Source organism: Ornithorhynchus anatinus, chromosome 5, assembly GCF_004115215.2.
Source record: "Ornithorhynchus anatinus isolate Pmale09 chromosome 5, mOrnAna1.pri.v4, whole genome shotgun sequence".
NCBI lineage: Eukaryota > Metazoa > Chordata > Mammalia > Monotremata > Ornithorhynchidae > Ornithorhynchus > Ornithorhynchus anatinus.
Genome location: NC_041732.1, coordinates 47,796,024 through 47,822,480, shown reverse-complemented (window position 1 = coordinate 47,822,480; position 26,457 = coordinate 47,796,024). Strand labels below are relative to the sequence as shown.

General features: G+C 42.1%; 1 protein-coding gene across 1 annotated transcript in view; it reads right to left on the bottom strand.

Annotated features, from left to right (window-relative positions):
• The window catches only part of MYO9A (myosin IXA), a 227,547-nt gene that overhangs the window by 137,343 nt on the left and 63,747 nt on the right, over window positions 1-26,457 (bottom strand). The window contains exons 7-9 of the mRNA XM_029065937.1: window positions 21,128-21,225; window positions 18,815-18,941; window positions 9,584-9,673 (exon numbers count right to left, since the gene is read on the bottom strand). Coding sequence (XP_028921770.1) covers window positions 9,584-9,673; window positions 18,815-18,941; window positions 21,128-21,225 — 315 coding nt within the window. The remainder of the gene's footprint in view (window positions 1-9,583; window positions 9,674-18,814; window positions 18,942-21,127; window positions 21,226-26,457) is intronic.

The following is a 26,457-nucleotide window of genomic DNA, read 5'->3' as shown; positions in this document are numbered from 1 at the left end:
TGACATGGATTGAGTTTGACAAATACACCTTTGCAACAGAAGATGTTTAAGTCTACTTCATTTGTGCAGTTGTTGCTCTTCTCCAGTGACCAAAGATGGAAGAAAAAGGACAGATGAAGAAAGACATATTATTCAGGGATCTGAACAAGAGAGAAGTGGGACTTTTAAAAACCGGTCTATTTTTCTTGATTCTATGTTCCTTTCGTGGTCAAAAATGGAAGAATTTACCACAAAAGTCAGTCTTCAGGGAAAGTTGAGGATGCTCCTCACTAAGGGAGACTATTAAGAGGACATATCAATCAATGGCATTTATTGAGCACTTACTATGTGCAGAGCACTTGGAAGAGTACAAAATAAAAGAGTAAGCAGACACGTTCCCTGTCCACAACAAACAGAGTCTAGAGGAAAACTGCAAGGTCCACACGGGGACAGACGAAAGTAAGTTGGAAATGGATAATTGCCCTGACATCATTTCAAATTCTCTGCTGATTTTATACAACCCACTTAATGAGAGACACATTACAGTACTGACTGTTAGACCCAAAAAGGGTGACTTTTGCAGCATAAATAAGTCTCCTTTTCTGGGTGAATCCACAGTTCTTCTCAGAGACGTTTTATACATTTCTAACACATAGTTCAGACAAATTCACTGGCTTCAAACTGTTCATCTGCCTCTGTGTGCATCCACAGGCTATCACAATGAAAAATTATTTCCTGCTGTTCTTCCAGCATTCTATTTATTACCTATACACACTGGGTCTGGTTTCCATTCACAGCCACGTCCTGTTGTGAGAAACACTAAAAAGCTTGTGGTTTCTTTTTGGTTCCCAGGACAAAGTCTGAAATAGGCTGCCTTCTTTAAAAAAAGATTAATTTTACAATTTGAGGTATTTGTTAAGCACTTACTATGTGCAGAGCACTGTTCTAGCACTGGGGTAGATACAGGGTCATCAGGTTGTCTCACGTGAGGCTCACAGTTAATTCCCATTTTACAGAATGAGGTAACTGAGGCCCAGAGAAATGAAGTGACTTGTCCACAGTCACACAGCTGACAAGTGGCAGAGCCGGGATTCAAACCCATGACCTCTGACTCCTCAGCCGGGCTCTTTCCCATGAACCACGGCATTTTGAAACAAAACTTCTATAGGAGACAGCACAGCTCAATTTAACCCATGGTCTTGTGGAAAGAGTACTGGACTAGGTTCTAGTCTCAGCTCTGCTCCTGGCCTACTTACTATGTGAACTCGAGCAAGTTGAGTTCAGAGGAGCAGTATGGCCTGGTGGAAAGAGCCTGGGTGCCAGAGGATCTGGGTTCTAATCCCAGATCTGCCACTTGCCTGCTGTGGAACCTTGGGCAAGTCTATTACTTCTCTGTGCCTAAGTTTTCTCAGTGAATGAGAATTCAATCCCTGATTCACTCTTTCAACTGCATTTACTGATCGCATACTGTGTGCAAAGCACTGTACTAAGCGCTTGGGAGAGTACAACAGACACACTGTCTACGCTAAGTGAACACAGTGAACACGACACATTCCCTGTCCACAATGAACTCACAGTCTAGAGGGGGAGACACAGACTAATGATAATAATAATAATTATGGTATTTGTTAAGTGCTTACTATGTGCCGGGCACTGTTCTAAACGCTGGGGTCGACACAAGATAATTGGGTTGGATACAATCCCTGTACCACGAGGGACTCACAGTTTTAATTCTCATTTTACAGATGAAGGAACTGAGGCACAGAGAAGTTACGTGACCTGCCCGAGGTCACACAGCAGAAAAGTAGTGGAGCGCAGATTAGAACCCATGACCTAAGTGAACACAGTCCCTGTCTCACATGTTCACAGACAATCTCCATTTTACAGATGAGGTAACTGAGGCACAAAGAAGTTAAGTGATTGGTCACACAGCGGATAGCCAAGATTAGAACCGAGGTCCTCTGTCCCAGGTCCGTGCTCATTCCACTAAACCACAATGCTTCTCACACTTGAGTATTCATTGATAAGAGTCATTAAGAAGGAGAAGCTGATCGCTGCAGATCAATTGCTACCAACTGATATTTGGGATTAAGGGATTAAGGGAGTTTATGCCTTAGAGCGGGTATTTACCAGAGGCCAGATTGGTCCTCAAAAGTTTACCTGGAAGTTCTGGTAAGAAACGGCAATGTGGGGAGGGACAGAGAAGCAGCGTGGCTCAGTGGAAAGAGTCCGGGCTTGGGAGTCAGAGGTCATGGGTTCGAATACCGACTCTGCCACTTGTCAACTGTGTGACTGTGGGCAAGTCACTTCACTTCTCTGTGCCTCAGTTACCTCATCTGTAAAATGGGGATTAAGACTGTGAGCCTCATGTGGGACAACCTGATATACTCTGTATCTACCCCAGTGCTTAGAACAGTGCTCTGCACATAGTAAGCGCTTAACAAAATCCAACATTATAATAGAAAGATTTATTTATATTAATGTCCATATCCTCCTATAGACTGCAAGCTTGTTGTGGGTGGGGAGCATGTCTACCCACTCAGCTGTACTGTACTCTCCCAAGCACTCGGTACAATGCTCTGCACACAGTAAGCACTCAATAAATACTACTGATTGACGAGGGGTTGGAAACGAAGAGTCAGTGAGATGGAAAGAGGACGGGTAAGGAGTGGAATCAACGGGATTTACTGAGCACCTACTGAGGAGGAAGCACTGTGAGAAACTCCCACTGTAAGCAGTCATCATCGTCATAGTATTTATTGAGCGCTTACTGCGTTTAGAGCACTGTACTAATAAGCATTTGGGAGAGTACGATATAACAGAGTTGGTAGAAACCTTCCCTGCCCACAAGGAGCTTACAGTCTAGGGGGGAGACGGGACGTTAATATAAATCAACAATCATCATCTTCGCTGGTATTTATTGTTGCTCTACTGCCCTAAGCAGTGTGGCCTAGTGGAAAGAGCCCAGGGCTGGGAGTAAGAGGACCTGTGTTCACTCTTGAAGCCTTTGGGACCTGGGACCAGCATGAGGAAATTGCTAGGGTGTGCACCAGGCCCCTCATCCTCTCTTGCCCCTGCCTCCTCCGGGAACAGCGGGCACCACAAGGGAGTATGAGGGAAGGGATGCAGCACATTTTGAAACGCATGCAAGAATATCACCTACAACACCCAATTAAGGCCAAAGTGACCGCAACATATTGCTGATGCTGTGTTGTGGGGTAACAGACAAGGAAGCAGCTGCCTACCAGGGTAATGGCCTTGGGAAACCTTGTGGTTTTTCACTGCCCACAACAGCCTGCTCTTGACAGGCTTCCAGCCTGGTGTCCACCGACTCAGATGTTTTAGGAGGCTCTTCGGTTGGAAACTTTTGTCATCAAGGGTGGATGCTTAATCCCGCCCACTGTACCAAGGGAAACCCCTGCGCTACGTGCCCTCGAGGACTTAGAAATCGAATGGGAGGTTTCTTCATTTCCATAGTCAGCCAATCTATTTTTTGAGGGCTTACTGTGGGCAGAGCACTGTACTAAGCGCTTGGGAAAGTAAGACGATACAACAGATACATTTCTGGCCCCAAATGAGCTTACAGTCTTGAGGGGGAGATAGACGATATAAATAAATGAATCATAGCTCTCCTACATGGGCTCCTGGGGACTCCCTTGTCGAGAACAGGTTAGTCAACTGATCAATTGTATTTACTGAGCACTTACTGTGTGCAGAGCACTGTACTAAAGGCTAGGGTAACAACGGACAGACACATTCCCTGCCCACAAGCTTACAGGCTAGTGAAAGTTAAGCAGCATGGCACAGTTGACAGAGCATGGGCCTGGGAGTCAGCAGGTCATGGGTTCTCATCCCAGCTCTACCACTTGTCTGCTGTGTGATATTGGGCAACTCACCTCACTTCTCTGGGCTTCAGTTATCTAATCTGTAAAATGGGGATTGAAATTGTGAGCCCCAGGTGGGATAGGGACTGTGTCCAATCCGATTTGCTCGAATCCATCCCAGTGCTTAGAATAGTGCTTGGCACAAAGTAAGCACTTAAACATCAAAATTATTATTGCTATCCTAGGGCCCTGAACCCAACCTGCCTTGCAGGCATCATCGGGGAAGACAGAAGCAGTTACAGCACACGACCCTTAATTTCCCAACCCAGCAGTGCCGCTACTTTGCCAGTCCTCTGGATTACATTCCCACCCCCGACTCCCTGCGCATCCCAATCTGTCTTGCCCCGATGTGATGGAAAGGGCACGAGCAGCGGCGACATGCCTCCACAGCGACATCAAGAGCAGAATGTCGTGGTGGGTTACCGCAGGTGGCTGGCTGGGACTGTTAGATACGGAGCTGCCGTGCGTATCAAACCCAGTTTCTCTAGCCACAGTATCCTGTTGCTGTTTTTGTTCTAATTTTTTTGTATTTAACTTTTTCTTTTTTGTTGTTTTACGGGCTGGGGGGTTTTTTGGTTTTATCTTCCGTTTTGTCTGTTGCCAGTCTCCTTTTCCTCCTTTCATCACAGACTGGAAGTCCCGTAACGGCCCTGGACTGTGTCTAATTACCACCAGTGTATTCTTTCCCAGTGGTCTGTACACGGCAGGCACTTAATAAAGTAGTATTCTAAAGTACCCAAATATTTTAGCACTAACTCAGGTAGAGCTCCCCCTTTTCCTTCTTCCTCCTGTTACTTTATTTTAGTGTCTTTCTCCCCAGGTAGACCGTAAACCTCTTGAGGGCAGGGATCAAGTCAACCACTTATTCTGTATCTCCCAAGTGTTCAGTACAGTGCTCTGCACATACTAGGCACTTCGTAAATACAATAGATTGTTATCGTCTTCAACCTCATCTTAATGCTCATCCCTTGTAAAGATCGTCAACTCCTTGAGGTTAAATTTTTAACCACTTGTATCAGGTCGGATTAATTTCGGTCATAAAACTACAGAATCAAGAACTTAATTGATCAATGGTATTTATAATAATAATAATTTTGGTATTTGTTAAGCGCTTACTATGTGCCAGGCACTGTTCTAAGCCCTGGGTAGATACGAAGTGATTGGGTTGTCCGACATGGGGCTCACGGTCTTAATCCTCATTTTCCAGATGAGGTAACAGGCACAGAGAAGTGAAGTGACTTGCCCAAAGTCACACAGCTGATAAGTGGCAGAGCCAGGATTAGAACCCACGACCTTTGACTCCCAAGCCTGGGCTATTTCCACTGAGCCACACTGCTTCTCACGCTGCTTTACTGTATGCCGAGCACTGTACTAAACGTTCAGGAGTGTACACTACAGAGTTGGTAGAGAGTTCCCACAAGGAGCTTACGGGGGAGGCAGCTATTGATATCAAGGAGCATTTCAAGACAGTGGCTTCTGCAGAACCACTCATACTCTCTCACCTCTGCTATTCAATTGCCACCAAAGCGTGGAATGCAACAAGCGAGTACGTGGGCAGGGGTGCAAAAGCTGGCAGAGTGCATATGTGGTCTTCACTCATGTAAGCCAGTAGGTTTCAGGCAGAAACGGGACTAGAGCCCCGATTTCCTGATTCTCAGAGCAGCACTCCCTCCTCTGGATCAGCAGCAGGGCTAGCTTGCATCAGTCCGGGCACTCCCTCTTAGATGGGGATTAAGATTGTGAACCTCACGTGGGACAACCCGATTACCCTATATCTACCCCAGCGCTTAGAACAGTGCTCTGCACATAGTAAGAGCTTAACAAATACCAACATTATTATTACTATTATTGTCATAGCGAGCTCCTCCTCCACCTTCCCTTTCCGACTCCCATCTCCGAGGGACAGGGTCCATGCCTAGTTCCCACCTGTGCATTCTCTCCCACTTTGTAGGGTGCTCTGCACACAGTGGTCGCTCCAGTTATACTACTGAATTAACTATTCTACTAATAATAATAATGTTTGTATTTGTTAAGCACTTACTATGTGCAGAGCACTGTTCTAAGCACTGGGGGAGATAGAGTGTAATTGGGCTGTCCCACGTGAGGCTCAGAGTTAATCCCCATTTTACAGATGAGGTAACTGAGGCACAGAGAAGTTAAATGACTTGCCCACAGTCACACAGCTGGCGGAGCCGGCATTCAAACCCAAGACCTCTGACTCCCGGAAAAGCCCCGGCTCTTTCCACTGAGCCACACTGCTTCTCTACTATTAACTATTCTACTATTCTTCAGCAATCTAGTCACTCAATCGTATTTATTGAGCACTTAGGGTGTGCAGAGCACTGTTCCAAGCGTTTAAACAATTCTCCTCCCTTGAGCCGGAATCGAACCAGTGACCTATGGATCATCGAAGCACAATTCATTCATTCAGTTGTATTTACTGCGGGGCTTACTGTGTGCAGATCACGGTACCAAGCACTTACGAGAGTGATCTATAGTCCTCGGCTCTGCCAGCTGAGCTATCGAAGGGGGCATTTTGATGCAGAAATAGTGAATACTGGTGGTTCTAATAACAGTGAATCAGGCTTTAATATCTCTTTCAGACCTGAATTTATCCACAGACTCAAGCTACATTAAATTACTTTTTATTTTATGTATGATTTACTTGCTCCTTTGTCCAAGCTGGGGGGGCAACACCAGAGTGGAAAACTGTTTAATGAAATTTTAGAAAAAATACTCACTTCCTTTTTCTTGGCATTGAGGAAACTACTTAGGGCAGATGAAGGAGTGAAGCCACTTAAGACACTGCCATGACTAACAAAAGAATTTAACACTGCCAAAAGTCATTTGGTTTATTTAGAAGTTCCTGCCTCTAAAGTACTTTCTGATTTTGACTTTTTTCTGAGAAAAGTAACACCTCAGACTTTTTTCCCCTTAATTCTCTATCGATCTGGTTGAGATTTAATTTTTTACACCACAAGTCTTTAAAGGTCTTTTTTTAAAAATGGATGGCAATTTAAGCTCTGTCTAGAAGTGATGAGTTATACTGTAAATGAAAGAAATAATGCCTGAGTCATGAAGTTTAGATGAAGCCATGTGTCTGAGGCAATTTGAAAACATCACGAGAGATGCTCTCCAGAACCTAAAAGCAAAATCACTTTGCTTTTAATCCCATAAATTCCCTTTCCAGAAAGCTCAAAAGTCTTTACTCTTTTCAAGTACTCAATCAGTTCTCCCCGCTCCTACTTTACTTGGCTGATCTACCTCTTACCTGTGGTCGTCAGGGAAGTGAAGTGACTTGACCAAGCTCACACAACAGACAGGTGGCGGAGCTGAGATTAGAACCCAGGCCTGTCTGACTCCCAGGCCCCTGCTCTATCCACTAGGCCGTGCTGCTTCTTTACTACTTTGCTGCTATTTCTTTAGCAAATGGAAAGCCTATATTCTGCACCGGTTCCTTGTACAAGACTTTTGCTTAGGACAAAGAAGGAAGTACCCAAAGCTAGCCCCTGAGGGACTACAAGCACCTACCAAACCTCATCTGACCCAGAGCACACATTGTGAAGCACAAGGTTGATGTGTAGGGTTGAAATGAAGCTCCAGCCTATGCCCAGCAAACTGACTACCTCTCTGAGCTCATCCTCTAGACTGTGAGCTTGTTGCGGGCAGAGAATGTGTCTGTTTACTGTTATGTTGTACTCTCTCTAGTGCTTAGTACAGTGCTCTGCACAAGGTAAGTGCTCAAGAATGAGAATCAGTATGGCATGGTGGATAGAGCACAGGCCTGGGAGTCAGAAGCTCATAGGTTCTAATCCCAGCTCCAACATTTGTCTGCTGTGCGACCTTGGGCAAGTCACTTCACTTCTCTGGGCCTCAGATACCTGACCTGTAAAATGGGGATTGAGACTGTGAGCCTCATGTGGGATGGGACTGTGTCCAACCTGATTAACAGGATTCTGAATTCTCATCCATGAAACATAAGTCTCAGCTTTTAGAACAGTGCTTGGCACATAGCAAGTGCTTAACAAGCACATAGCAAGTGCTTAACAAGTATGAGAATTATATTATCATTAATAGTAATAATAATAAATATGATTGAATGAGCTCAGCCAACCAGTTTACTAACTTTGCTCTGGCTTATTTGTTGTGGTTAAGGGAAGCACAGCTGCATAACTGACTGGCATCTTCACTAAAAACCCAGTTATTTGGAAAGGGTGGGGAATGGCTACCTAACAGCAGTAGCTCTTTTCCAATTAGAACGTTCAGAGAACCCAGAATGAGATATTTTCCACGAAGCATTCTCTGAAGTTCCAACTGAAAGCGTGAGACGCTGGAGTTCAATAACTCAAAAGGGCAACTCCATAACTTAAATCAAAAATCACCACTAGAAGTTTACTATTCCATCGCACCATCCCATCACCCACTGCTTCCCCTGGATACATCAATGTTGGCAAATAGGCTTGTAATAATAACATTGGCATTTGTTAAGTGCTATGTGCCAAGCACTGTTCTAAGTGCTGAGGCTTGTTTCATGGACGAGAATTCCGAATCCTGTTAACAGAGAACTCATTATATAAAATGAAGAGTATCTTACAAGCAGTGCCCTCAAAACCCCCCAAGATAGTATGTTTGTTTTACCAAATGCATGGCACAAGCCTATGCTTACGTTTAACCTCCCCCCAAGTAAAACATCTTATAAATCCTTAGACATTAGGGCTGTTAGCCTCAAAAGCAGCTAGCAGAGAAGTGGGCACAGGACTTCAAAACTGTAGGCTACATGAAGCCATTTAAAGTCTGGTTCTTTTCGATCTCCGTAAAAATGAACACTTAATAAAAACACCACTGTAAATGAGGCTTATGTATATTCCATGTCGAGACAGAGATTAAGATTTTCTTTAACAAGCAAACTACTCCCTAGACAGACAGGAACAATTACCATCGCAAAGCAGAAAATACTTAAGTTAAAAGGAAGGGGAGGTTCAGTCTTACTGTCCATTTCCCAGGGCAGCTCAGCAGTAATTTGAAAAATTAGGGAAAGTGACAGATAAAGATTCCTGTGGCACGATACAATGTAGGGGCTCCTCTAAGGGTAATAAGATAATCAGATTTGATTCCCAGTTTGAAAACCAACTTCCTTCTGTGAGTTAGTTTCCTCATTTATAAAATGAAAAAATGATTCTTGCCCTTGACCTACTTCACAAGAACCTTAGAAAGATGAAATCAGGCCTAGAGAATAACTTCAATAGATAGAAGACAGTGTTAAACTCTTGCCTAATAGTAAACATTTATAACATCACTTTTCCAAGACCATAAAAGTAGTAAGGCCTCCAAAAGGGAAATATTAGTTGAATATTTCCCATACAAATTCGAAGTGATTTTCCACACATCATTTCATTTCCACAACATCTCCAGGAGGTCCAGTTTGGGCAGATAGTCCTGTCCCTTTTTCACAGGGGAAAGCTGAACTATCCTGCCCAAAATGACGGACTCAAAGCTGGTCAAAGGCAGAGTAGGAACTGGAATCCAGGAGACTACTGGTTTTAGGGACTGGACTCTCAGTTTAATGTTTTTTTAAAAAAGCACCAACCACTCCACCATTTGTCTTTATCTTCCAAGTTATATAAAAGGGAATTGGTCCTCACCCAAAGATTCAAGTCCTCATTTCAGAAGATCAACAATTACGTTGAAGTTATTTCATTTTAAAAATAATCAGAACATACCTCTGCTAGTTTATATGGCAAAATAAACTTCTCTCCCACTGTTACTGTCTTCCTGGTAACTAATGCTTCAAATAACATCTCTTCTTTCACCTGAAGAACAACAACAAAAAAAATTGTTAAAATCATTATGGAAACAACATTAACAGCTACAGATCAAATTACCAAAATTCAGTTTTCTCTTGCTAAAAAAGTACTGCATATTCAGAAAACCTTGTAAAACTCAGTATGTAAACCTGGTTCCACGTTACATAACCAAACTGCATATTAAACTCAAACTTCTAAATTTAAGTCTGTTTTATAATTCTCCATTCTGCTTCTTTTAAAAAATATGTACTTTGATGAATGATAAAAAGAGTGCTGCCATTTTGGTACAAGTCACTTTGTACACTTAAAATTACATCTGAATAATAAGCCCCTTGAAGGCAGGGATCATGACTACTAATTGCACTGAACTCTGCCAAGCGCTAAGTACGACGACCTATACACCGTGGGTATTTGACATATATTATTGATTAATGGATCCATCTGGAGTATCATGGCCTAGGCTTTAAGAATGCCCGAAAGATTCTGAAATTTCAATCTGTTGGAACAAGAGCAAAATTTTAACTATGTATTTGTTAATTAGGGTATATTATGTATTCCTAATAGAAGCCTCTAAATAATTGTGGTAATTGTGGTATTTGTTAAGGTGCTTACTATGTGCCAAACGCTGTACAAAGCGCTGGGGCAGTCACAAGATAATCAGGTCTCAAATGGGACTCCCAGTCTAAGGAGGAGGAAGAACAAGCACTGAATCCCCATCTGGCAGAAGAGGGGGCCTGAGGCAAAGAGAAGTTAAGTAACTTACCCCAGGTCACACAGCAGGCAAGTGGCAAAGTAGGGATTAATAATAATAATAATTTTGGTATTTGTTAAGCACTTTACTATGTGCCAAGCACTGTTCTAAGCGCTGGGTAGATACAAGGTAATTGGGTTGTCCCACGTGAGGCTCATGGTCTTAATCCCCATTTTCCAGATGAAGTAACTAAGGCACAGAGAAGTTAAGTGACTTGCCCAGAGTCACACAGCTAAGTGGCAGAACCAGAATTAGAACCCGTGACCCCTGACTCCCAAGCCCAGGCTCTTTCCACTGAGTCACGCTGCTTCTAGCCAGGCTCTCTGACTCCCAGGTCCTGTGCTCTTTCCACTAAGCCTCTCTGCTTTCCAGGCTGCCTATCTAGCGAGAGGACTAATTTCTAGAGTGTCAATGGATTCACTGAAAGGACAGTGATAGATTAGAGAAGCAGTGTGGCTAGAGAAGCAGTGTGGCTCAATGCAAAGAGCCCGGGCTTGGGAGTCAGAGGTCATGGGTTCGAATCCCAACTCTGCCACTTGTCTGCTGTGTGACCGTGGGCAAGTCACTTAACTTCTCTGGGCCTCAGTTCTCTCATATGTACGATGGGGATTAAGACTGTGAGCCCACGTGGGACAACCTGATTACCCTGTATCTACCCCAGCATTTAGAACAGTGCTCTGCACACAGTTAAGCACTAAACAAATACCAATATTACTATAATTATTATTATTATTCACTGGGAAACCGAAGAACTTCAGTACTCCCTGAACTATCAGTCTCTTGGGGGGCACAGATAGGCTGTATTTAACAGATTTCTCTACCTTAACCAGAAATAGTCCACACAGATGTTGATTTAAGATAAAATTTCACAAATTCTATAATGCAACTAGTCAAAGATGTACAATTTAAAGAAATGATTTCCACTAACACCATCATAGGATCAGAAAAAGAAGTGTGCCTTAGCAAAAAATATAATTAAAGCAGATTGAGCCTAGTAAGCAGCGTAGCCTAGTGGGAAGAGCATGGGCCTGGGAGTCAGAGGACCTGGGTTCTAATCTGCCACTTGTCTGCTGTGCAACTTGGGACTTAATAACACCTTCTCTGTGCCTCAGTTACTGCATCTGTAAAATGGAGGTTAAGAGTAGGAACCCTATGTGGGACATGGACTGTGTCCAACCTGATTATCTTGTATCTACCCTAGGCTTAGGACAGTATCTGGGATATAGAAAGCACTTAACAAATCCCATTAGAAAAAAAAAGCAAAGAAAAACATCTATGCAATTGCATGCAAGCGTGATTAAAGGGCTGATTTCATATCAAAACTGCTCTTGGGTGAAGAGGAAGAGAAAATGCTGCTCTTTATACCCTTTATTCTTACAAAAGCTAGACTGTGAGCTCCTCGTAGGCAGAGAATACATCTAGGTGCCAAGGAAGGTGTATGAAGAGCACAAGTGTGGTGCTTTGTACTCAGTAATCACTCCCAAAATGACCCTTTTGAGAAGCAGCATGGCCCAATGGATAGAGCATGGGTCCGGGAGTTGGAAGGACTTGGGTTCTAATCCTGGCCACTGGTCTGCTGTGTGACCTTGGGCAAGTTGCTTCATTTCTCTGGTCCTCAGTTCCCTCATCTGGAAAACGGGGATTAAGATGGTGAGTCCCATGGGGGACAGGGACTGTGTCCAACCTGATTACCCTGTATCTATCCCATCATGGAGTACAGTGCCTGGCACATAGTAAGCCCTTCAAAAAATACCATTACAAACAAACAAGCATTACTCCCACTTAGGGAAAAAACTAAGATTAGCGGGGATAATTCTGCTAATGATCACTAGTACAACTAAATTCACATAGCTATGCAAACGAGGCACTAAGCAGTTGGGAGAGCATAATAAAACAGAGTTGATAGACATATTCCCTGCCCACAGTGAGCTTATGCTTAGTACAGGGCCTGGCATATAGGAAGCACCTAAAAATACCATAATTATACTACTTATTATTAGAGGAGAACTCGAGGAGAGTTGTCCCATGGGGAGACGGGGAGACAAACTGGCTTGGGAGGAGAGGGAGGAAAACGGGACCTTGGGGACAAGCCCAGGGCTAGAGGTGAGGTGAAGGGCATGGAGTCTACCATGCTGGATCCTTTTAACATGGAGGACTGGAGGTCATCCTCTGCCTGGCAGACCCACTCTCACTCTTACCCCACCCCAAGCCGTTGAGCTTTCTAAGAGACCAGAAGTGGGCCTGAAGGAAGAAGACTGTGACCTCACTGTGGGCAGGAAATGCATCTGTTTGCTGATGTGTTTGCTCTCCCAAGTGCTTAGTACAGTGCTTTGCAAACAGTAAGCACTCAATAAATAAAAATAATAATGGTGGTATTTGTTAAGTGCTTACTCTGTGCAAAGCACTGTTCTAAGCACTGGGGGGATACAAGGTAATCAGGTTGACCCACATGGGGCTCACAGTTTTAATCCCCATTTTACAGATGAGGTAACTGAGGCACAGAGAAGTTAAGTGACTTGCCCAAAGTCACACAGCTGGCAAGCAGCAGAGCCAGGATTTGAACCCATGACCTCTGACTCCCAAGCCCAGGTTCTTTACACTGAGCCATGCTGCCTCTCACAATTGAATGAATGGGGCATTTGGTTGCTCTGAGCCCAACTGTAGTCCTAAATTGCAACTATCTGTTGCCAAATTGTACATTCCAAGCGCTTAGCACAGTGCTCTGCACATAGTAAGTGCTCAATAAATACTACTGAATGAACTAGTACCTGCCCCATTTGCTTGACTTCATTTCTGCCCCGATCCCTGGGTTTGAACTGTTGGTGGTGTTACAGCGAAAGGAAGGGATGAAGAACCCCCCCAAAAATGGGATTTTAGGAATTTCCTTGCCCTTCTTAGTTTCACTTTACTTGGGTGTGTTGGCCTTCAGAGGTCAAGGAGATTACAATTTTTTGAAACTTTAGAAATTTTGACCTGGAAATGTAATTACAGAACTACTGGGCCAAGCGAAATATGGTTTAGTACAAATGATTTGACACTATAATTGTGACACAAGACACTTCCTTTGTTTGGTTCAGCTATAAGATACATGATGCTGACAAGAGCAGTTCTATATGAGAAAACTCAATTTGAGATGCCTCGAATTAAAACTACTGCAAGGTTACGGAAGGTCGGCTAACTTCCTCAATGACTTCTGAAACTTTTTCTCAAAAACAGCACTATTACTTCTCAAGCTGTCCCAACATGACTAGGGATCATGAATGCTGAGCTCAAAGGATTGGGGGAAAGAAGGGGAAGGGAGAGGAAAATAAAGCACTCCTAAGCATTTTGAAAATGTAAAAATGATGAGAAATAATTTTCTATTTTCATAATGAATAGGTTGAAATTAAATGGAAAAATGCTGAGATTAGGTGGGCCTTGTCACTGAACCCATTTCTCAAGAGATCTGGTGAGGAACTTAAGTCTTTTAACTTTGTAAAAAGTCGTGGACAATCGTTAAAAACCAGAATGGTCCTCTTTATTTTACATCTCTAAATACCAAATGTAGTCATATAATTGGCTCCATCATGTCTCCCTCCCACCCCCTCGCTGCCCGCCCCTCCCTCCCCCCCACACTTTTAGAGGAGGAAATACGATATGTATTCTTATTTATCACATACAGAGATAGTGGTGCGGGCCTGAGTAGGAAGGGGGGAAGGATTAGAACTAAGTAACCCTGAAGAGGTGTTTCTTCTTCCTTGGGATTAGGAAGAAGGGAAGGGGGGGATGGGTCAGAATAGGATGAGGCATCAGAAATAGATTCACACTGGGAAGGGAAGTTTCTTCCTTGAAAGCCCTCCAAGGGCTGGGGGAAGAAGAGGAAGGAGGAGGAGGAAGAAGAGGTGGAGGAGGAGGAAGAAGAGGTGGAGAAAGAGGAAAGGAGGAGGAGGAAGAGGGGAGGAGGAGGAAGGAAAGGAGGTTGAGGGCCTATTTTTTGCAGCTTCTTGGAGAATATCAATGAAGACTTGCGGTCTCAATCAAGTGCCCTCTGACCTATTTCTTCCTTCTTTCCCATTTTTCTTCTCCTGCTACCCTTTTATTGCTATATTTCGTTTCCCTTACTCTCTATTCCTCATTTCTTCTACTCTCTCTTCCTTCTGCATCACCCTTGGGCTTGGATTTATAAACTTCATTCACTCCACCCTCATTCCCAGAGCACTTATGTACATATCCGTAATTTCTTTATTTATAGTAATGCCTCCCTCCTTCTCCAGACTGTAAGCTTCTTGTGGACAGGGAACGTGTCTACCAACACTGTTATACTGCATTCTCTCAAGATCTTAGCATAGTGTTCTGCACACATTAAGTGCTCAAAAAATATGATCATTTGACTATATTATACTTAACTGCCTGTTTTGGGGGTAGTAAAAATGATACCAAAGAGAAGGGAAACCATGTGAGTAAATCAAGTAAACCATATAGCATCCAAGAGAAATGCTAATTGATAGGGATCCCGGTTAAGTCAAAAGTATTATTGCATTTTTAACAGGATCGATTTAATCAGGGGTGGACTTTCTATGCAGAAGTTGGCTCGCCAATTAGATTTGTTTTCTAAACAATTTTAGATGAATAAGAGCAGTAAAACACCTCTGCTAATGGGTCCATTGGCCCCTTCCTCTCATGATGTCCCTGCTGTTGGGCTAGGATTCCATTTCTGGTCACCTTATTAAGTGACAGTGACATCAACATCCTATAGCTTGGTTTTACCTATTGTGTTTGTCGTGTTTAATGAAAGGTCACGAAAAATCTGCTGACCCCCTTCTCCCAGCTGCTTTCACCTATAGCTCACATATGTCATTAGCATAAAAAAAATCATTCAGGTCACAGCTCCTGGCATCACATTAGTAAATTAAATGTGCATAGAATTCAGGCAAAGAAATAGTTTGTAATTCTTATCAGATGCTTCTGACAAATGAATAAAATATCATTTTGCCTCAAAGCAAATTATTCACGCAAAAACTTCTTTTGGGACTCATTTTCACAGCTTTCCTCACCATTGTTCTTTACCTTGGTATTTAAATTTCATCTCCACTTAATTTTTTGGAAAAGTATGCTCAAGCAGCTTTTTTCAAATTAATTGCATAAGAGTTCAATTTTTGTAGTTCTGGATTAGACTAAAAATGCAACTCAATCAATTTTTAGGGGTGCAAAAATTTAAGCGGCAAGAGTACGTATCATAAAACTGATCTTAAGCCATATACAGCTCAGTGAATATAGTGGTTCTTATGGATAAAACCTGAGACTTGAAATTTGAGGAGGAGCTTCTTACCAGGCCAGGATCATGTCTTCTATTTTCCTTGAACCTTCCCAAGCCCTTAGTATAACACTCTCTGTCAATCAGTGGTACTCAGTGAGCATTTAGTGTGTGCACATCCCTGTACTAAGCTCTTGGCAGAGTACAATAAAGCGGAGTTGGTATACATGTTCTCTGCCACAAGAAACTTCACAGTCTAAAGGCGAAGACAGGCATTAAAATAAATTACAGACATCAGTCAGTCCATGGTATTTGAGCACATACTGTGTGCACAATTCTGTATTGAGTATTTAGGAGAGTAATAATAATAATGTTGGTATTTGTTAAGCACTTACTATGTGCCGAGCACTGTTCTAAGCGCTGGGGTAGACACAGGGGAATCAGGTTGTCCCACGTGGGGCTCACAGTCTTAATCCGCATTTTACAGATGAGGTAACTGAGGCACCGAGACGTTAAGTGACTTGCCCAAAGTCACACAGCTGACAAGTGGACGATCCGGGATTCGAACCCATGACCTCTGACTCCAAAGCCCATGCTCTTTCCACTGAGCCACGCTGCTTCTCTGACAATACAGCTCAGTTGGTAGGCATATTCCCTGTCCATAAGGGATTTACAGTTTCAAGGAGGTGTGCATAAGTGCAAAAATGGGGTGAATATCAACTGCTTAAAGAGTACTTAGATGCTAAATTAAGTGATGCTCCTGTTGCTAATGAAATTTTCAAGATGGAAACAGAGCCTTTCTGATCCATCAGTTCTTCACATGTAAAAGTTTCACATGTGTAAGTCAAAGTTAAGCGTGCAGATGAGATGGTAAGGCCATGGACATTCCAAATGTCAAGGCTACCTATGTCTTAGTTCTTTTTCTCCTCTCCCCTCTCTACAGAGCCCCTTCACACACCTGTTCACTGAAATTCAAACCAAGGGCTCAGAATTAGAGAAAACGGATGCTGGCCCTTTTTGCAGATTGATGAAGATTAGAATTTTAGCCCTTTTTGCAGATTGATGAAGATTAGAATTTTAGCTCACTCCCCTCTGGCCTTTCTCCATTTGAGAAAAACAAAGGAGGTGACATGTCCTCACTTCTTCCTACTCTTTTTTTTCCCTGACACATTTAGCCAAAGGCCACATAGTGTTTTGATCACATAAGTCAGCAGAGGAGGATGAAAGAACTATGTAAACTTTCTTCGGCTTCATGTTCTTGAGGCAAATCTGACTGAAGGATGCTCCGACACCTGGGAATTTCCCACAGGACCCCAATTCAAATGATCCGATTAAGTTAGCAACCTAAAACCATAGCCTTTTTCAGTAAAGTCCCCTTATGTGTCCACGGCATTGCTGTGGGTTGGAGATGACTCGACAGCATAAGACAATATCTGGTACCCACTTATCCCAAATTGACTAGTTAAAAGCTTAAAAAACTGGCTACTTGAATGCTGGGGCTGAAGGGCTATTAGAGTCCCTTGGGGATCAGTACTCTGATCCTTAAGAAAACTATAGGCAACTCACATGCTGCCAACAAAAGAGCCACGGACTGGCCATTCTGGGGCTCCTCAAGTGACACCTGGAAAAAATTAAATTAACCAGAACAGCCATGTTTCCAGACAGGCTTTGCACAGTCACTTTACTTGTCTGTGCTTGAGTTACCTAATCTGTAAAAGGGGGATGAAGACTGTGAGCCTTACGTGGGACAACCTGCTTACCTTGTATCTACCCCAGTGCTTAGAACAGTGCTTGGCACATAGTGAGCACTTAACAAATACCAAAAGGTTTATCTCTGGTATGGGTGTAGTACTCCAGACCATTTTAAAAATGAAAAGATAATAATAATAAGGTTGGTATTTGTTAAGCGCTTACTATGTGCCAAGCACTGTTCTAAGCACTGGGGTAAATACAAGGTAAGCAGGTTGTCCCACGTAAGGCTCACAGTCTTCATCCCCCTTTTATAGATAAGGTAACTCAAGCACAGACAAGTAAAGTGACTTGCACAAGGTCACGCATCTGACCAGAGGAGGAGCTGGGATTAGGACCCATGACCTCTGACTCCCAAGCTCTTTCCACTGAGCTACACTGCTTCAATGCAAAGTGTACTTTCATACAAGATGGAAAATTTCTTTAAATGTTTCATAAATATTTGAGATAACACTTTCAACGAACCAAATAATGTAACAAATGTGATGGGCTTGCAACCTGAATATTTTTGTCCTTTCCAAATTAAAAGTGCCTAAGCCCACCCCCTGTGGATTAACAAAATTAAAAAAAAAATCTCAATCAGAAAAAAGTCCCTAAGTAATCAATCACTTTAAAATTTTCCTCAGGAAGGATTTCAATATAAGCATAAATGAGCATAGTTTCAAAGCCTATGCATATTTTACTGTGTACTGCATTATTTCCAAAGGCAAACTTATTGTATGCTACATTAGAACATAATAATCTATAATTTTATTTATCTATTGATGCTATTGATGCCTGTCTACTTGTTTTGTTTTGTTGCCTGCTTCCCCTTCTAGACTGTGAGTCCATTGTTGGGTAGGGATTGTCTCTATCTGTTGCCGAATTGTACTTTCCAAGCTCGTAGTACAGTGGTCTGCATAGAGTAAGCACTCAATAAATAGGACTGAATAAATAAATGAATGCATTAGAAGTGCTTTATTTGTCAGAGTGTGGGCACCCAGGGACCATTACATATTAGGCCTTTGCTTTGCTTCTTTTGCCTAAGAAATATAATTAGAGCTTTTCAGCTTGCAAATGATTAAGAGTTTCATTTTTAGAACACTACTTCTCCCATGCAATTATCTTGCTTTTTTATTTCATTAAAGCTCTCTCATCAGTCTGGTAAAATGTCAGGTGTGGAATCCTGGCTCTGAAAGGTAGATGTGAGAGATGAAAAAGCAGTCTGCCAAGAACTTCCTGACTACACATCAATTCATTAGCAGCCAATACAGTGAAACCTCGACCATCAAAGGGTAAACACAGTGGAAGCCATTAATTGGTGGAAGTACGTATACACTCAGTACCTTTAGAAGCGGGCAGATATATAGAACAAAAGACAGAACCCTTTGCTAAACATTTTAAATTAAAGTGAGGAAGGCATCAAAATACTCACTTCCAGCAACTCTGAGACAATGGGCAGTACTTCAGGGTTACAAATATCTATTGAGTCATCCCGATAGGTCTTCTTTTTATAACAAATGTTCCCCAGGTGCAGTATTGCAGACAGAAGAGAGAAAATTCTAGAAAAATAAAGTGATTACATTCAAGTTAGAGTGGAAGGATTTTATTCCTTCCCTCCTCAATCCCGCCTCCCCGTCCCAGGCAAAAACGCAGACACATTTCATTCCAAGTTCATAGTAGGTTAACTAACCTTTTGGTAAATTTCATTATGAGGCATGTAGGCAAAGAAGAGCTTGAAAACAAAAAAAATCTACCCAAACCACTTTCTATGGAACTTCTTACAACGTGCACCATGAGGCCATCAAGCATGTCTGCTTTAACAGTTTAAAATAGAAGATTCAGGAAAGGATAGGAGCTCATTTGATTAGAGTGTACAGTTTCCTTAGACCACAAAAGTTATATTGTTACATACCCTGTGTTAAGGAAAACCCATATGCAAGCCTTCACTCAACCGTTTCTTCTGAAAACACACCTTTTATCGAAGCACATACACACTGTCAGAATAACGTTCCCTAATTAATTACTCACAAGTGGCCCATCCAAAATCTGTAGGGAAAATGTGTGTTATGGGAGAACTGCATTTGAAAAAGAGAGCTGAACTTTAATTCACTAAATGGCACATAGGTTCCTTGGGTTTAAAATTAGTGTATAGTCGTGGTGGAAATGGCCATAAGCGGTACAAAGGCTGTTGCCGAATTGAACATTCTAAGTGCTTAGTACACAGTAGGCACTCAGTAAATACGATTGAATGAATGAATGAAAATGTTGGCCTGGTTCTGAATTTCTCTCTGAAATAATTGCTTTCTCCCTCTTGACAAAAGGCATAGCTCTATACTAAAATAACAGAGGTGACAGCTTTGTAGGTGAGGTACCTAACTGTAAAGCACTAATAAAATCCTTTTATGGTTTAAAAGCTTTCAAAGATAAAATTTCCAGGGATATTGTTTTGGATACCTTTTTAATTGCTTCAAAGGGTTTCATTACTAAATTTCCCAAGTTTTTGCTGAAATATTTCATAAAATAAATGCACAAATCTAAATCAAATTCCATCACTGGTTCGTTTCCAGGTGAATTTAAGCAGAAAATTAGGATTATTTCTCCCAGATTTTCTTATACGCTGCATCCAAAGGCCATGCACAAGTGAAAACTGAAAAACCTGGTAAAGAATGCTACCATAATATGTATACTTTCAATAATAGGTCTGGCCATCAGTATCTAATTATAAGGTCATCATAATAAAGATAATGTTGGTTGTTGTTAGGCACTTACTATGTACCAAGCACTGGGAGAGATACGAGATAAATGATTGGACACACTTCCTATCTCGCATGGGGCTCAGTGTCTAAGAAGGATGGAGAACAGGTATTGAATCCTCATTTTACAAATGAGGAAACTGAAACCCAGAGAATTTAAGTGACCTGCCCAAGGTCACTCTGCAGACAAACGGCAGAGCCAAAATTAGAACCCAAGTCCTCTGACTCCCAGGCCTGTGCTCTTTTCACCTAGTAACACTTCTTTTTATATGAAACAAGACTCATAAGTTACAGATAAAGGCAAAAATTTTAAATATACTAATAAAAATGCATTGTAAGTCAAACGATTAAAGTGTAAAAATCAGAACACTCAGTATTGAGTGAAACCATTATAATTCAAAACATGCCAAACAAATTTCACACTCCTGAGACTTTCAAATTACTCCTAAGTGCCACTTTTGTGCAAATGCCTTATTTGCCCAAGAGATAAACTATGTATTCTTATTCATATCTGCAGTAGTTGTACAGGGGCAGATATCTGCTTATGGGTTTAAATTTGTGCTAACAGTTCTTTAGTATATAGAACACTTTTAACAGGATTTTTAAAGGTGCCTTTATTTGACAGAGGATTCGCTGGAAAGTAATTATTTCTTGTCTGATCAGAATTCTGTTGAACTAGATAGAATGCAATTTACCTTAAAGTTCACCCAGTAACACATTCCCTTGCCTTATTCATGACTTAAGGACTAACCAATCTGATTAAAGGTTTCAGGTGATAGCAATACATCCACTGTATTTGCCAACTGGTAAATTATTATTTTTAATAGAAGATTTCATTTATTTTAGGTTACCACTGCCAGTAAGAATTGATCATTTCTCCTAACGTGTGTATTTTCAAATAGGCCCCATCCTTTCTTTCCTTTCTCAACAGAGATGTGGAAACTTTTCGGACTTGTTGTCCTTTTGGTTATGAATGCATAAGAAAAACTCACTGTCTGCGGGTCTTTGGAAGAAATCCCACCATCTCCATGGCCAGCTGTAAGCGTTCGAAGTCATGTTTCAGATCCTCACCCTCTACAGTGAAGCAGTCCTGCTCCGTTAACACAGAAGGAAGACATTTTTAAAACCTGTTTAATTTCCATAAAAAAACCAGATTTGTCGATCTCAATGAAATGGTAATAGAGGCTCATTTCCAGGCCTACATTAACACAATATCATAGTTATTACCCCCATATATTTTTTTATTCCTCAAACGGTCACCACGCACAGCGCTATTGCCAGAAAAACAGAAGTAGGTGTACAAACTGAAAAATTCTCGGAAACAATGTGGAGTCAGTCAATTTTATACCAGAGACAGAAAGGATTCCAACTACAAATACTAAATATTTGACTTGATAGTTGGTAAAAATTTCCAAAGGGATGAAGGCATAACCTATTCTTAGTTTTCCTAAATTCCAATACTTAAAGAAACCTTAGGATTTTAAGCTACATAGTATCTTTTTCTGATTAAAACATATTCTTGGTTTAGGGAAATAAGAATGCTTTTCTTATTTTTAAATGTGGAAACTGACAACATAATGGTGGTATTTAAGTGCTTTCAATGTGCTAGGCACTATACTAAGCATTGGGGTTAGATAACACAAAATACTCAGGTTGGACACAGTTCCTGCCCCATGAGGGGCTCACACTCCATTCCACTTATCTTTCAGACTAAGTGATAATTTCGAGGGAATTTCCATTTTAATTTTTGTTGTTTATCGTAAAATTTCTATTGTACTAAGCATTTATAAATGGAAATCTGAGAAGCTTTACATTAATGGGATATGTATACGTGTTACTTTACTCAAATGGCTGCTGTTATACCACGCAGAAGTTTATGGTTTCATGGACAAAACATTTCAATTCATTATCTAGGTGAATGCAGACATTAACAAATTATTCTTCTGAATTCCCTAAAAAGTACATTGTTGCAACACTTGTTCAACAAGACACAATTTTTTACATTCTGAAATACCAAAATATTCATAGATTCTTTATGTGATGCAAATTTTCTCAAATCAGATATGGAAGAAATCTAACTAAGTGGAAATCTAAGCCTAGTAGAGAAATAAAAATTCTTAACACATACATTTCCAATCTGTACCAAAAAATAATGATAGATTTGGAAATTGTAGACATTATGTCTCAGAATTAGTAGCTATTTGTAAACTACACTGGAAATGAAATAATGAGTTGAGTGAGTGTCGCTATATCACAATTACTACTGTCCAGAGCTCCTCCAATTTCTCTAGCCACGCTTACGGAGACTTCCCCTCTTCTTCCCACCTTCTAACTCCACAGAAACAACCCTCTCAAAGGTCACCAATGACCTCCTGGCCAAATCCAAAAGGTTTTACTTCATATATATTTAGTATCTCTAAGGTCACCCATGACCTCCTTCTTGCCAAATCCAATGGCTCCTACTCCATTCTGATCCTCCTTGACCTCTCTGCTGCCTTTGACACTGTCGACCATCCCCTCCTCCTCCATACCTTATCTCACCTTGGCTTCACGGACTCTGTCCTCTCCTGGTTCTCCTCTTACCTTTCTGGCCGATCATTCTCGGTCTCCTACGCTGGAGCCTCCTCCCCCTCCCATCCTTTAACTGTTGGAGTTCCTCAAGGGTCAGTTCTTGGCCCTCTTCTGTTCTCCATTTACACTCACTCCCTCGGTGAACTCATCCGCTCTCACGGCTTTGACTACCATCTCTACGCAGATGACACGCAGATCTACATCTCCGCCCCTGTCCTCTCCCCCTCCCTTCAGGCTCGCATCTCCTCCTGCCTCCGGGACGTCTCCACCTGGATGTCGGCCCGCCACCTAAAACTCAACATGAGCAAGACTGAGCTCCTCATCTTCCCTCCGAAGCCCGGTCGGCTCCCAGACTTCTCCATCACCGTGGATGGCACGACCATCCTTCCCGTCCCGCAAGCCCGCAATCTCGGTGTCATCCTTGACTCGTCCCTATCGTTCACCCCACACATCCTATCCGTTACCAAGACCTGCCGGTTTCACCTCTACAATATCGCCAAGATCCGCCCTTTCCTCTCCACCCAAACGGCTACCTTACTATTGCGGGCTCTCGTTATATCCCGGCTAGACTACTGTGTCAGCCTTCTCTCTGACCTCCCTTCCTCCTCTCTCGCCCCGCTCCGGTCTATTCTTCACTCCGCTGCCCGGCTCATCTTCCTGCAGAAACGATCTGGGCATGTCACTCCCCTTCTTAAACAACTCCAGTGGTTGCCTATCGACCTCCGCTCCAAACAAAAACTCCTCACTCTAGGCTTCAAGGCTCTCCATCACCTTGCCCCTTCCTACCTCTCCTCCCTTCTCTCTTTCTACCGCCCACCCTGCACGCTCCACTCCTCTGCCGCCCACCTCCTCGCCGTCCCTCGGTCTCGCCTATCCCGCCGTCGACCCCTGGGTCACGTCCTCCTGCGGTCCTGGAACGCCCTCCCTCCTCACCTCCGCCAAACTGATTCTCTTTCCCTCTTCAAAACCTTACTTAAAAATCACCTCCTCCAAGAGGCCTTCCCAGACTGAGCTCCTCTTCTCCCTCTACTCCCTCTACCACCCCCCCTTCACCTCTCCGCAGCTTAACCCTCTTTTCCCCCCATCTCCCTCTGCTCCACCCCCTCTCCCTTCCCATCCCCTCGGCACTGTACTCGTCCGCTCAACTGTATATATTTTCATTACCCTATTTATTTTGTTAATGAAATGTACATCGCCTCGATTCTATTTAGTTGCCATTGCTTTTACGAGATGTTCTTCCCCTTGACTCTATTTATTGCCATTGTTCTTGTCTGTCCGTCTCCCCCGATTAGACTGCAAACCCGTCAAACGGCAGGGACTGTCTCTACCTGTTGCTGACTTGTTCATCCCAAGCGCTTAGTACAGTGCTCTGCACATAGTAAGCGCTCAATAAATACTATTGAATGAATGAATATTTGTTAAGTGCTTATTATGTGACAGGCATTGTACTAAGCGCTGGGGTGGATACAAGCAAAACAGCTTGTCCCACACTGGGCTCGCAGTCCCCATTTTACAGATGAGGTAACTGAGGCCCAGAGAAGTTAAGTGACCTGCTCAAGGTCACACCGCAAATAAGGGGCAGATCCGGGATTAGAACCCAGGTCCTTCTGACTTCCAGGTCCGTGCTCCATCCGCTAGGCAACAGTGCTTCTCTACTCTTATCCTAATCCTCCTTGACTTCTCAGCTGCTTCTTTTTTTGGACACTATGGACGAACCACTTCTTGAATGATCTAATCTTAGCTTCACTGACATTGTCCTCTCTTGGTTCTCCTATCTCCCTGGCTGCTCATTCTCAGTCTCTTTCACTGAGACTGAGAATAAGACAGATGAGTCAAGGACAATGTCAAGGAAATGGGCTTGCGAGACAGGTAAGATGATGGTGCTGTCTTCAGTGATGGGAAAGTGACATGGAGGACAGGGTGTGAGAGGGAAGATAAGGAGTTCTGCTTTGGAAATATTATTAAGTTTGAGGTGTTAGCAGAACATCCAAGTAGAGCTGTCTTGGAGGCAGGAAGAAATGCGGGACTGAAGAGGAGAGAGATCAAAAAGGTGTAGATTTGGGAATCTTCTGTACAGAGATGGGACCTGAAGCCATGGGAGCAAATGAATTCTCCAAGGTAGTGGGTACAGATGGAGGAGAGAAAAGGACTAAGAACTGAGCACTGAGGGACTCTCACAGTAAAGGGATGGGAGGCAGAGGAGGAGCCCACCAAAGAGACTAAGAATGAGCAGCGAGAAAGGAGAACTAGAAGACAGTGTCGGTGAAGCCAAGGTCGGATGTTTCCAGGAGAAGGGAGGGGTTGACAGTGTCAAAGGCACCTGAGAGGTTGAAGAGGACGAGGATGGAGCAGAGGTCACAAGAAACAGGATAAAAAAATTGGTATATTTGCTGCCGTGCTTACTAGCCTTTGGAAGAAAGAAACTTGCAAACCATTTATATAAAATGAAATACTATAAAGTAAAAAATAATATCTATGGCAAATTTAAGCATATTTTTCTTTCCATTAACACGACAAAGTTTTACCATGCTCAAGGCATGCAAGACATTGTGAAGAAGGCAAACTCTGGGAAACATATCATGATTCAGTCATTCAGCAACTGGTGCTTCTTGAATTTTGGAACTTTGACCAAACGAGCAAACTTCCACTCACTCACACCTTAAGTTTAAACAATTCAAAGAACTCAAAATCCTAACAGGAAATATGGAATTTCACTTTTTTGATGAAGAAGGTTACAAAAGGTAAAAAAAAACCCCACTGAAACAAGGATTTTTAAAAGTCACTTTTTACAACTATAAGCTGTATAGAATTTTCTATTCTAAGACCCCAGAGAACAAATCCAGTAGTAACTGATGACTGAGAAGAACAACTTGGGAACTTGAAAGGAATGACTTGTGCCAAACTATGAAGTCATTTAACCTCTCTGTGCTTAAGTTTAATGCCTATTATTGAACTCTTCTAGAAATTTGCCTAGGAACACAAATGATTGTACAGCACACTCAATTCTGTCACAAGGCATGTTTTCAATATAATATGCAGTTTGGCTACAACGCAAGTAAAGAATTAAGGACCATTCTTCCAACAATGTGAACCTGTTTGGACTCGGCATGCCACTTAATAGAATTAACTGCATGTGGATAGTACAACATGAGTTTTCCTTCATGTGAGATTTTATAAGAACATCACCCTCACGGTTCAGAACTGGGTACATAAAAATCACATTTTATCATTACAGCCAGTGAGTCCATTCAAGGATACCAGATTTCAGTTATTTTGGCTCAGAAATGATCACACAAAGAAATTATGTAAGTAAGATTTTTCTGGTCCCTAGTTTTCAGTGTCCAAATATATACATGAAAGTACTTTAAATACAGATTTTCAAAATAAGCTCATCTATGTTTCTGAGAATACATAATATTTTAAAAAACAAATTGAAGATTTCCCTAGGAAATCGGGTACTATTACTAACTTCATCATTCAGGAATGGGAGATTCTATATTTTTACTGAGTCATTTTTCAGTGGCATTTATAAATTATGCTCTCATGCATAATATCCTACCAGAGGAAACTGGTGACTAGAGCCAAATTAGTTTGTTGTCATCTGATATTTTTCCAAATGCTTGAATGTATAGCAGTCAATATTTCTAATATCATAAGCAGGGTGACTTCTTGAAGAAACATTAACAAAATTAAACAAACCTGAGGAAAAAACCTCACTTATTTACCTATGTCTTTTCTTCATCATAAAATG